This window comes from Xenopus tropicalis, chromosome 7 (genome assembly GCF_000004195.4).
Source record: "Xenopus tropicalis strain Nigerian chromosome 7, UCB_Xtro_10.0, whole genome shotgun sequence".
NCBI lineage: Eukaryota > Metazoa > Chordata > Amphibia > Anura > Pipidae > Xenopus > Xenopus tropicalis.
This window is the reverse complement of record NC_030683.2, coordinates 126644674-126657333: the sequence shown is the minus strand read 5'-3', so window position 1 is coordinate 126657333 and position 12660 is coordinate 126644674. Positions and strand designations below refer to the sequence as shown.

General features: G+C 45.6%; 1 protein-coding gene across 2 annotated transcripts in view; it reads right to left on the bottom strand.

Annotated features, from left to right (window-relative positions):
• Window positions 1-689: 689 nt before the first annotated feature.
• Window positions 690-12660, bottom strand: part of lgi4 (leucine-rich repeat LGI family member 4) — a 32803-nt gene continuing 20832 nt past the window's right edge. The window contains 8 exon segments of one of the 2 annotated variants that reach the window (NM_001045625.1): window positions 690-2021; window positions 2116-2280; window positions 3965-4143; window positions 4327-4398; window positions 5490-5561; window positions 5642-5713; window positions 6933-7004; window positions 7162-7716. In NM_001045625.1, coding sequence (NP_001039090.1) covers window positions 1162-2021; window positions 2116-2280; window positions 3965-4143; window positions 4327-4398; window positions 5490-5561; window positions 5642-5713; window positions 6933-7004; window positions 7162-7406 — 1737 coding nt within the window. In that variant the 5' untranslated portion in view covers window positions 7407-7716 and the 3' untranslated portion in view covers window positions 690-1161. 2 annotated transcript variants of the gene reach the window in all.

Sequence of the window (12660 nt, the reverse complement as noted above, 5' to 3'; positions counted from 1 at the left end):
CAGTATCCCTTATAATACATGAGTGATACTCAGAGTTCCCTGTATAACTCAGCCTGCAGCCTTGTGCCTTTATATGGGCACAGAACCCCTCAGTGACTGCTAATATCCTTATCATTTACAGTAGGGGGTACATTATCCCTTATAATACATGAGTGATACTCAGAGTTCCCTGTATAACTCAGCCTGCAGCCTTGTGCCTTTATATGGGCACAGAACCCCTCAGTGACTGCTAATATCCTTATCATTTACAGTAGGGGGTACATTATCCCTTATAATACATGAGTGATACTCAGAGTTCCCTGTATAACTCAGCCTGCAGCCTTGTGCCTTTATATGGGCACAGAACCCCTCAGTGACTGCTAATATCCTTATCATTTACAGTAGGGGGTACAGTATCCCTTATAATACATGAGTGATACTCAGAGTTCCCTGTATAACTCAGCCTGCAGCCTTGTGCTTTTATATGGGCACAGAACCCCTCAGTGACTGCTAATATCCTTATCATTTACAGTAGGGGGTACAGTATCCCTTATAATACATGAGTGATACTCAGAGTTCCCTGTATAACTCAGCCTGCAGCCTTGTGCCTTTATATGGGCACAGAACCCCTCAGTGACTGCTAATATCCAATGTTTGCTCTATTTACACTTTTATATATATCAGGATAATAGAAATATGGACAATTCCGATGACATTTTTCCTTTTTAATACAATTTGGTTATATATATATATCAATAAAATTCAGTTAAGATGTATATTTCCCCAGTGTGACTGTTAGTACAAACGTATGACTGAGGAGCCAAGTGTCCCCATTTGTAAACCAAATAAACATCCAAAGCCCCGATCCCTCAGCCTGTGGACCTGTAAATGTTCATGGACGGCCTCGACGGGGATTCCTTACAGTTTATTATACTGAGCCCGCCCCTTTGAAACATCAGATAGGGTCACAATGGCAAAACTCCTCCCACATGTCACTTTCATTTTCCCACAACACATCATGACTTTTCTTAAAACCCTTCAACGTAGACTTCTCCAAACAAGAAGGACATCTTTGGGTTGCTCATTAGCTGCTGGGGTGGAACCATAAGACTAAGGCTCCACCTGTACTAAGGCCGATTCAGCAAGAACGTTCTTGGCCCTCTCCATATTAGGTACCCAAGTTCATATGCTTTCCTCCTCAACATATTCATACACGGCTGTATCTCCACCAAAACTTGCCACGAAGATAAACTGCCTGCCTCGTACCCGGATGCTGGTGAAAGCCCGGGTTTCTACCACCTTGAGTTCCTGCGCAAGAACAAGAGGTCCCTTTTGCTTCTGCCTATCGCCTCCCTCTTCCACCTCCCAGTGATCCCACTTCTCCATTTTGTAAACCCAAACATAACCAAAATCCTGCCCCAAAAGGGCGTACCATCGGCGTCCCAGAAATAGAGGCTGGAAGACGTGGGAACCTCTAGAAGGAATCTGCTGGAGCTCCTTAAACACGGAGCCGTCCCACCGCACCAGGGACGAGTCTCCCATATATCGAACCAAACAGGCAAATATTCCATCCTCGGGGTCTGTGAAATGCTTCACGGCGTAGACATCCCAAGCTTCAGGAATATCGGTGAGGCGCCGGAGTTGCTTGTCCTCAAATCGATAGACGACTGGCCTTTGGGAGCTGCTGCTCATGATGAGATGTGGGGAGCCTGAAAGGAACAACGGTTCGGCATCTGTGTCTTTGTACCAACGGGGGAGTTTTTGGTGAGGGTAGAAGCCCCGGCCGTCCCACCGATACAGAGTGCTGGCTCCAGATTTGGCACTGTCTGCTATTATGAAATAATGGTCGCCGTCCCCCGTTGTGAAGGTCTCTATGTCGTTGGGTTTACGAATATCAGGCAAGTGCTGTGATATACGGAAAGGGGAGATGAGGCCAGGAGAGGGGTCGAGTCGGTAGACAGCGGAGCCACCAAATAGCTGTGCAACAACCACAAAGAGCTGATCTCCTATAACCATAGGAAGGCAGGAGACAACAGACACACCTGCAAAATGAAGACACCAAGAGTCACATTGTGGCTTTAGAGTAGACATGTATGTAGGGAAATGTTGACGGGCAGAGGAGTATCGAGGCCCCACCTTTGATGCTGTCATAGTGCCGGAAGACGTGGCCTGAATGGTCCCACTCCAGAAAGGTGCAGCGGCCTTCGAAGGGATGAGTGATCACCACAAAATGGTCTGAGAGAAAGTCAAATGACTGGACTGAAAGAGATGGGAGCTTGAAGGTCCAACGCCGAACCATGCCTACGAGAGATTGACACAAACTGAGGATGAGCCAGCAATGAATGGTCTCTGCTGCTGCTGTCACGTGCCCGTGTCTTCTTCGTCTTCATATCTATGGGGACATTGGCATTATTATTTGGGGTCTGCGGAGGTTGGACTGATGCAACGGGAGGGTGGATGGGAGGTGTTGAAGGAGTCTGTTGGGGTTTGTTCATGGGTAGAACGGGGTTAAGGTGGGTAGAATGAGGCTATGGTGGGTAGAATGAGGCTATGGTGGGTAGAATGAGGCTATGGTGGGTAGAATGAGGCTATGGTGGGAAGAATGAGGCTATGGTGGGTAGAATGAGGCTATAGTGGGTAGAATGAGGCTATGGTGTTTAGAATGAGGCTATGGTGGGTAGAATGGGGCTATGGTGGGGAGAATGAGGCTATGGTGGGGAGAATGAGGCTATGGTTGGTAGAATGAGGCTATGGTGGGTAGAATGAGGCTATGGTGGGTAGAATGGGGCTATGGTGGGTAGAATGAGGCTATAGTGCGTAGAATGAGGCTATGGTGGGTAGAATGAGGCTATGGTGGGTAGAATAAGGCTATGGTTGGTAGAATGAGGCTATGCTGGGTAGAATGAGGCTATAGTGGGTAGAATGAGGCTATGGTGTTTAGAATGAGGCTATGGTGGGTAGAATGGGGCTATGGTGGGGAGAATGAGGCTATGGTGGGGAGAATGAGGCTATGGTGGGTAGAATGAGGCTATGGTGGGTAGAATGAGGCTATGGTGGGTAGAATGGGGCTATGGTGGGTAGAATGAGGCTATAGTGCGTAGAATGAGGCTATGGTGGGTAGAATGAGGCTATGGTGGGTAGAATAAGGCTATGGTTGGTAGAATGAGGCTATGCTGGGTAGAATGAGGCTATAGTGGGTAGAATGAGGCTATGGTGTTTAGAATGAGGCTATGGTGGGTAGAATGGGGCTATGGTGGGTAGGATGAGGCTATGGTGGGGAGAATGAGGCTATGGTGGGTAGGATGAGGCTATGCTGGGTAGAATGAGGCTATGGTGGGTAGAATGAGGCTATGGTGGGTAGAATGGGGCTATGGTGGGTAGGATGAGGCTATGGTGGGGAGAATGAGGCTATGGTGGGTAGGATGAGGCTATGCTGGGTAGAATGAGGCTATGGTGGGTAGAATGAGGCTATGGTGGGTAGAATGGGGCTATGGTGGGTAGGATGAGGCTATGGTGGGGAGAATGAGGCTATGGTGGGTAGGATGAGGCTATGCTGGGTAGAATGAGGCTATGGTGGGTAGAATGAGGCTATGGTGGGTAGGATGAGGCTATGCTGGGTAGAATGAGGCTATGGTGGGGAGAATGAGGCTATGGTGGGGAGAATGAGGCTATGGTGGGGAGAATGAGGCTATGGTGGGTAGAGAAGCCTACTGAAACTTTGCACACATCATGCACTTCATGCCCCTTTCCATTTAGGAATAAAGGGACAATGCCCCTGAATGTACATTGGGGTTCTTGCCTCTGCTTCTTTGCATAAGGTCTCTCATTTTTATATGGGCTACAAAGAGCAAGTAGTGTCCCAAAGTTCATACCCCAAACATGAAGATGCATTAGATGCCCTACAAGAAACTGAGAAAAAATATTGATCAGTACTGTGGCCCCTATTCACTATTAGGCTAGAGGCACGGGTTGGTACATTACTCACTGGTATTCACACAGTTAAAGTCTTTGTCCGTCAGGTCGGCCAGGCTCTTCCCTCTGTGTTTTGCAGGTTCCTCGCAGGGCAGTGGAGGCCGAAGGCTGATGTTCTTCCCTACTCCGCGGGTCCATTGCATCAGCCATTTAATTGGGCAGCCGCAGTGCAAGGGGTTGCCCTGCAAATCTCTGCCATAAAGTGCAATCATTAAGATATTTACACCAATAGTAACTTGTTTGGATCTAAATGGCATCTTATTTTCATGGCTTTGCCTCTTGAATCCCTTCAAGCAGCCATTTAGACTTTCTGCCCCCCCCCCCCCATGAACCTATTATAACAGAACAACATAAGGTGAGTTACCATTCTCTTACATATGTTTGACAGCCGGGAGACTGAGGAATAAGCCGCGCGGAAGGAATTCCAGGTGGTTGTTTGCCAAACTCCTGCGGAGAAAAGGAATTGTAACAAGAGAAATAAGAGTAAAACCTTCAACAAAGCGCTTTTTTTTTTGCAAAGTTGGTCTGATTATTAGGTCTAAAGCTGTAACTGGGGGATAGAGAGAGTCGGAGGAGGTAGGGCAGCACCTGGTAGTTGAGGTTCTAGATGGGGCAGTGGGACATTCCAACCTACACCCAACCCTATCTTACTACTTCCTTAGCCTCTTACAAACCAGTCCAAAGTCTATCTCCATAGTAAGAAGCTGAAGCCGGCATGATGGCATGACTAAGGGCCAATATACATGTCAGGACATCACTGCAGACAAGGTACTATGATGTTGGCATCACTGAAGGGCAGCCTGACCTAGGTGTGACCCACCACCCTGTCCAACCCAACTATTTCAACTTGAACAGGCCGAGCCATGGATCCTATGGGCTTCAAGCCAATGGTGGTGTTGGAGCCAGCCTACTGAATGCCTGCGAGAGAAGGTATTGTTCCAGAATCTGGTTTAGAAGGCCACAGTGAAGAGTCAGCCTGGGTTGGGGACCCAGTGAATTAGAACCTTGTAGGTACTCCATAAAGAGTATCGAGTGTTGTACTGGTAAGCAAGTCAGACATTCCAACCCACACCCAACCCTATCTTACTACTTCCTTAGCCTCTTCCAAACCAGTCCAAAGTCTATCTCCATAATTAGAACCTGAGGCCGGCATGATGGCACGACTAAGGGCCAATATACATGTGAGGACATCACTGCAGAGGAAGTATTACAATGTTGCCATCACTGAAGGTCAGCCTGGCCTAGGTGTGACCCACCACCCTGTCCAACCCAACTGCATGTTTCAACTTGAACAGACCGAGCCATGGATCCTATGGGCTTCAAGCCAATGGTGGTGCTGGAGCCAGCCTACTGAATGCTTGGGAGAGAAGGTATTGTTCCAGAATCTGGTTCAGAAGGCCACAGTGAAGAGTCAGCCTGGGTTGGGGACCCAGTGAATTAGGACCTTGTAGGTAGGGGCACTTTCTAGAGAGGCCTGAGTAGACAGGGGCACCAAGTACAATGTAGGGACCGTTATTCCAATCATCATGGTTACTCACAGGTGGACCAGTAGATGCAAGCCCCGGAAAGCGTTCCTGGAAATGGACTTGATCCGGTTGTTCTCAATGAACCTGATGGGACAGAGAAGGATCTTGATGAACGTTCTGTAGGTAACCAGGCACCATGGCAATGTCTTTTCTCTGAAACTTACAGGTATTCCAAATTCCTAAGACCCTGGAAGGCATCGTCCGCAATCGCATCAAAGGAACAGGATGTGAAGAGACTGCAAAGAGACAGACATACAGTGAGAGACCGCCATGCTTCCGCAGGGACAACAGGGAAGATATAGAGCACGCGTCTACTAAATGATAATACTTCAGGCTGGAGCAGGACTAACCAGTGTGTTGAATTTGTGTTTGACCACAATTGAGCTATAATTCTTATAGTAGTTTAATTCACTGCTGGACCATGGAGGGGACTGGAGGTGCAAATCACATGATCTGCAAAGCTTGCCCTATAAATCAATTTTCTTGGCTAGTATTTGGTGCTGAGATAGGGGGCAGATACACTATATGGACAGTATCTGGGTATTCACCCAAAGAAGTCCAATACCAACATTTCCTTCTTCTGTTGGCCTACAACACCTTCTGTTGTCACCACCTGGCCACTCCCTGCCACCCCCCCATCCCCAGTGAGATTTGTGCAGAGGGCTCAGCACTGCAGGATTGGAACAGTACAACTTTCTTTCCACATCAACCCTCCCCCATTGTGCCCAAGGCAAATGCCTACCCTATCTACTCCTAGTTCCAGCAGAACACTCACTATTGACTTCCCAACTGTCGTCAGAAGCAAAGTTACCAGAAGAACTAATATCAAGGAGTGGTTCATAAGAACTAATATCCCCAATGCCAAATCCTGTCCTGGAATGCTGTGAAGGCACCGTATTTACCATCGGGCAGTTGTATGAAAAAGTCTGCAGAATGGCAGATACCAAACATAACTGAAATGGTCAAGTTTGGTGGAGGAGTAATAATTGTCTTGGGGCTGGTGTTGGAGCTTCAGTGTACAGAATGGGTTTGCCGAGATGGGAAGAACCTAAATGGCCTCAACCCAACCGACCCCACATGGGATGAACTGGAATATAGAGAATGACCCTCCCAACATCTGCTCAAGGTCTTATGTATGAATGGAAGCCAATCCCACCAACAATGTCCAAACATCTAGATGCAACCATTCAATGAGAACAAAAAGTTGCACCTCGGGGCACAAAATGGACCAAGTTGGACCAAGGTCATGTCCAGAGTGCAAAAACTTTTGGCACATGAGCCTCTTAGTCATTTCTAATTCCAACACTGGTCTTTAGAGTGCTCTTCCCGTTCCCGTGACATTCCCATAATTCCCATGAGATCTCCTGTGCGTATATCCCACTTTTAGTCATAGCAAACCTAAGGGGAGAAGCCACTTGCACCCAACGGTACCGCCGGTACATCACTGGCACTTACAGGATCTGCAGGGACATGGAGGGGGTGAAGCTCCCAGGGGGGATCACCGGGAACCTGCATCTCATGATGGATCTGGGAAGAGAACACAAACAGGTAACTCATTAACAGATACACGGCACTCACTTATTCTGAGTGACACTCGAGTCATGTGTAGACCCCCAGCAACAGTTAAAGAGAGAGAAATAAGCACCCAGTAAGATAGTGGGGTGCAGAGACAGAGAACCCTTACACTGAGACGATGTCAGTAGAGAAGGTGCTGGGTATGTAGGTGGTTCCGTCACACAGAACGTTGTCGATGGTGCAGTTGCAGCCCAAGGGGCATCTCCATCTTGGTGGCCTCGCCAGCTTTGCCTGGCACAGAGGAAGGAGACTCAAGAACAAGATGGTTCCGATGGAGAGACGGATCACAAGTTCCATTGTTCTTTGGGGTTCTGCTGCTCCGCTAGTGACTCCCAGATGCCATAAATGCTGCATCCTCAGCGCCCGGCGCCCTCTCTGCTCCTTGTATCTTCTGCCTCTTCCACCCGGATTCCTCTCTTCTTGTCCCTCTACATTCTCTCTGCTCGGCCTCCCGGATTCCTCACCCTCCAGCTCTCACCCTGGTTTTATGGCAGGAGGGGGGGGGGCAATTGTACAACTTGCCCCTCTTCTCTTTTCTCTCTCTCTCTCTGTCTCTTAATCTCTCGCTCTCTGTTTCTCTCTTGATGTCGCTGGGTCTCTGTTTCTCTCTCTGTCTCTCAGAGGATCACGCGTTCCCCACACTTTCTTCCTTTTCTTTTTCATTCTATAAAGAAATCAGAATCAGCAGGAACCTTCCCAAAGTGTGAGGCTGCGGAGCCCATAACCATCACTCCCTGCCCTGCTGGGCCTCTGACCCTTCTGCCTTCCATCATAGCAATGACAGGAGGTATCTGCCCCCCTCCCTGGCCTGAAACTGCCCCATTCCTTTGTACCAGGAAAACTTGTTTCTAAGGTATTTCCCCTCCCAGCATTTTATATAACAGTAACAGTAAGGTCCCAAATACACTACTAAGGCTAACCTATACATTACTAACCCCTAGTGACTACTAACAATCATCTATAGACTACTAACACTTATCTCTCATATACAGACCCCTTCCTATACAGTACTGAAACTCAACTACAGAGTACTAACACCCACCTATACAGTACTAACACCCACCTATACAGTACTAACATCCACCTATACAGTACTAACACCCACCTATACAGTACTAACACCCACCTATACAGTACTAACATCCACCTATACAGTACTAACACCCACCTATACAGTACTAACACCCACCTATACAGTACTAACACCCACCTATACAGCACTAACACCCACCTATACAGCACTAACACCCACCTATACAGTACTAACACCCACCTATACAGTACTAACACCCACCTATACAGTACTAACACCCACCTATACAGTACTAACACCCACCTATACAGCACTAACACCCACCTATACAGCACTAACACCCACCTATACAGTACTAACACCCACCTATACAGTACTAACATCCACCTATACAGTACTAACACCCACCTATACAGTACTAACATCCACCTATACAGTACTAACACCCACCTATACAGTACTAACACCCACCTATACAATACTAACACCCACCTATACAGCAATAACACCCACCTATACAGCACTAACACCACCTATACAGTACTAACACCCACCTATACAGTACTAACACCCCACCTATACAGTACTAACACCCACCTATCCAGTACTAACACCCCACCTATACAGTACTAACACCCACCTATACAGCACTAACACCCCACCTATACAGCACTAACACCCACCTATACAGTACTAACACCCCCTATACAGTACTAACACCCACCTATACAGTACTAACACCCACCTATACAGTACTAACACCCACCTATACAGTACTAACACCCACCTATACAGTACTAACATCCACCTATACAGTACTAACACCCACCATATACAGTACTAACACCCACCTATACAGTACTAACACCAACCTATACAGTACTAACACCCACCTATACAATACTAACACCCACCTATACAGCAATAACACCACCCTATACAGCACTAACACCCACCTATACAGTACTAACACCCACCTATACAGTACTAACACCCACCTATACAGTAATAACACCCACCTATACAGTACTAACACCCACCTATACAGCACTAACACCCACCTATACAGCACTAACACCCACCTATACAGTACTAACACCCACCTATACAGTAATAACACCCACCTACACAGTACTAACACCCACCTATACAGTACTAACACCCACATATACAGTACTAACACCCACATATACAGTACTAACACCCACATATACAGTAATAAAACCCACATATACAGTACTAACACCCACATATACAGTACTAACACCCACCTATACAGTACTAACACCCACCTATACAGTACTAACACCCACCTATACAGTACTAACACCCACCTATACAGTACTAACACCCACCTATACAGTACTAACACCCACCTATACAGTACTAACACCTACCTATACAGTACTAACACCCACCTATACAGTACTAACATCCACCTATACAGTACTAACACCCACCTATACAGTACTAACATCCACCTATACAGTACTAACACCCACCTATACAGTACTAACATCCACCTATACAGTACTAACACCCACCTATACAGTACTAACACCCACCTATACAGTACTAACACCAACCTATACAGTACTAACACCCACCTATACAATACTAACACCCACCTATACAGCAATAACACCCACCTATACAGCACTAACACCCACCTATACAAGTACTAACACCCACCTATACAGTACTAACACCCACCTATACAGTAATAACACCCACCTATACAGTACTAACACCCACCTATACAGCACTAACACCCACCTATACAGCACTAACACCCACCTATACAGTACTAACACCCACCTATACAGTAATAACACCCACCTACACCAGTACTAACACCCACCTATACAGTACTAACACCCACATATACAGTACTAACACCCACATATACAGTACTAACACCCACATATACAGTAATAAAACCCACATATACAGTACTAACACCCACATATACAGTACTAACACCCACCTATACAGTACTAACACCCACCTATACAGTACTAACATCCACCTATACAGTACTAACACCCACCTATACAGTACTAACCCCACCTATACAGTACTAACACCCACTATACAGTACTAACACTACCTATACAGTACTAACACCCACCTATACAGTACTAACATCCACCTATACAGTACTAACACCCACCTATACAGTACTAACATCCACCTATACAGTACTAACACCCACCTATACAGTACTAACACCCCACCTATACAATACTAACACCCACCTATACAGCAATAACACCCACCTATACAGCACTAACACCCACCTATACAGTACTAACACCCACCTATACAGTACTAACACCCACCTATACAGTACTAACACCCACCTATACAGTACTAACACCCACCTATACAGTACTAACACCCACATATACAGTACTAACACCCACATATACAGTACTAACACCCACATATACAGTAATAAACCCACATATACAGTACTAACACCCACATATACAGTACTAACACCCACATATACAGTACTAACACCCACCTATACAGTACTAACACCCACATTACAGTACTACACCCACCTGTACAGTACTAACACCCACATATACAGTACTAACACTCACCTATACAGTACTAACATCCACATATACAGTACTAACACCCACCTATACAGTACTAACATCCACATATACAGTACTAACACCCACATATACAGTACTAACACCCACATATACAGTACTAACACCCACCTATACAGTACTAACATCCACATATACAGTACTAACACCCACCTATACAGTACTAACACCCACCTATACAGTACTAACACCCACCTATACAGTACTAACACCCACCTATACAGTACTAACACCCACCTATACAGTACTAACACCCACCTATACAGCACTAACACCCACCTATACAGTACTAACACCCACCTATACAGTACTAACACCCACCTATACAGTACTAACACCCACCTATACAGTACTAACACCCACCTATACAGTACTAACACCCACCTATACAATACTAACACCCACCTATACAGCAATAACACCCACCTATACAGCACTAACACCCACCTATACAGTACTAACACCCACCTATACAGTACTAACACCCACCTATACAGTACTAACACCCACCTATACAGTACTAACACCCACCTATACAGTACTAACACCCACATATACAGTACTAACACCCACATATACAGTACTAACACCCACATATACAGTAATAAAACCCACATATACAGTACTAACACCCACATATACAGTACTAACACCCACATATACAGTACTAACACCCACCTATACAGTACTAACACCCACATATACAGTACTAACACCCACCTGTACAGTACTAACACCCACATATACAGTACTAACACTCACCTATACAGTACTAACATCCACATATACAGTACTAACACCCACCTATACAGTACTAACATCCACATATACAGTACTAACACCCACATATACAGTACTAACACCCACATATACAGTACTAACACCCACCTATACAGTACTAACATCCATATAATACTAACACCCACCTATACAGTACTAACACCCACCTATTACAGTACTAACACCCACCTATACAGTACTAACACCCACCTATACAGCACTAACACCCACCTATACAGCACTAACACCCACCTATACAGCACTTAACACCCACCTATACAGCACTAACACCCACCTATACAGTACTAACCCACCTATACAGTAATAACACCCCACCTATACAGTACTAACACCCACCTATACAGCACTAACACCCACCTATACAGCACTAACACCCACCTATACAGTACTAACACCCACCTATACAGTAATAACACCCAACCTATACAGTACTAACACCCACCTATACAGTACTAACACCCACATATACAGTACTAACACCCACATATACAGTACTAACACCCACATATACAGTAATAAAACCCACATATACAGTACTAACACCCACATATACAGTACTAACACCCACCTGTACAGTACTAACACCCACATATACAGTACTAACACTCACCTATACAGTACTAACAATCCACATATACAGTACTAACACCCACATATACAGTACTAACACCCACATATACAGTACTAACACCCACCTATACAGTACTAACATCCATATATACAGTACTAACACCCACCTATACAGTACTAACACCCACCTATACAGTACTAACACCCACCTATACAGTACTAACACCACATATACAGTACTAACATCCACCTATACAGTACTAACACCCACCTATACAGTACTAACACCCACCTATACAGTACTAACACCCACATATACAGTACTAACACCCACCTATACAGTACTAACACCCACCTATACAGTACTAACATCCATATATACAGTACTAACACCCACCTATACAGTACTAACACCCACCTATACAGTACTAACACCCACCTATACAGTACTAACATCCACCTATACAGTACTAACACCCACCTGTACAGTACTAACATCCATATATACAGTACTAACACCCACATATACAGTACTAACACCCACCTATACAGTAATAAAACCCACATATACAGTACT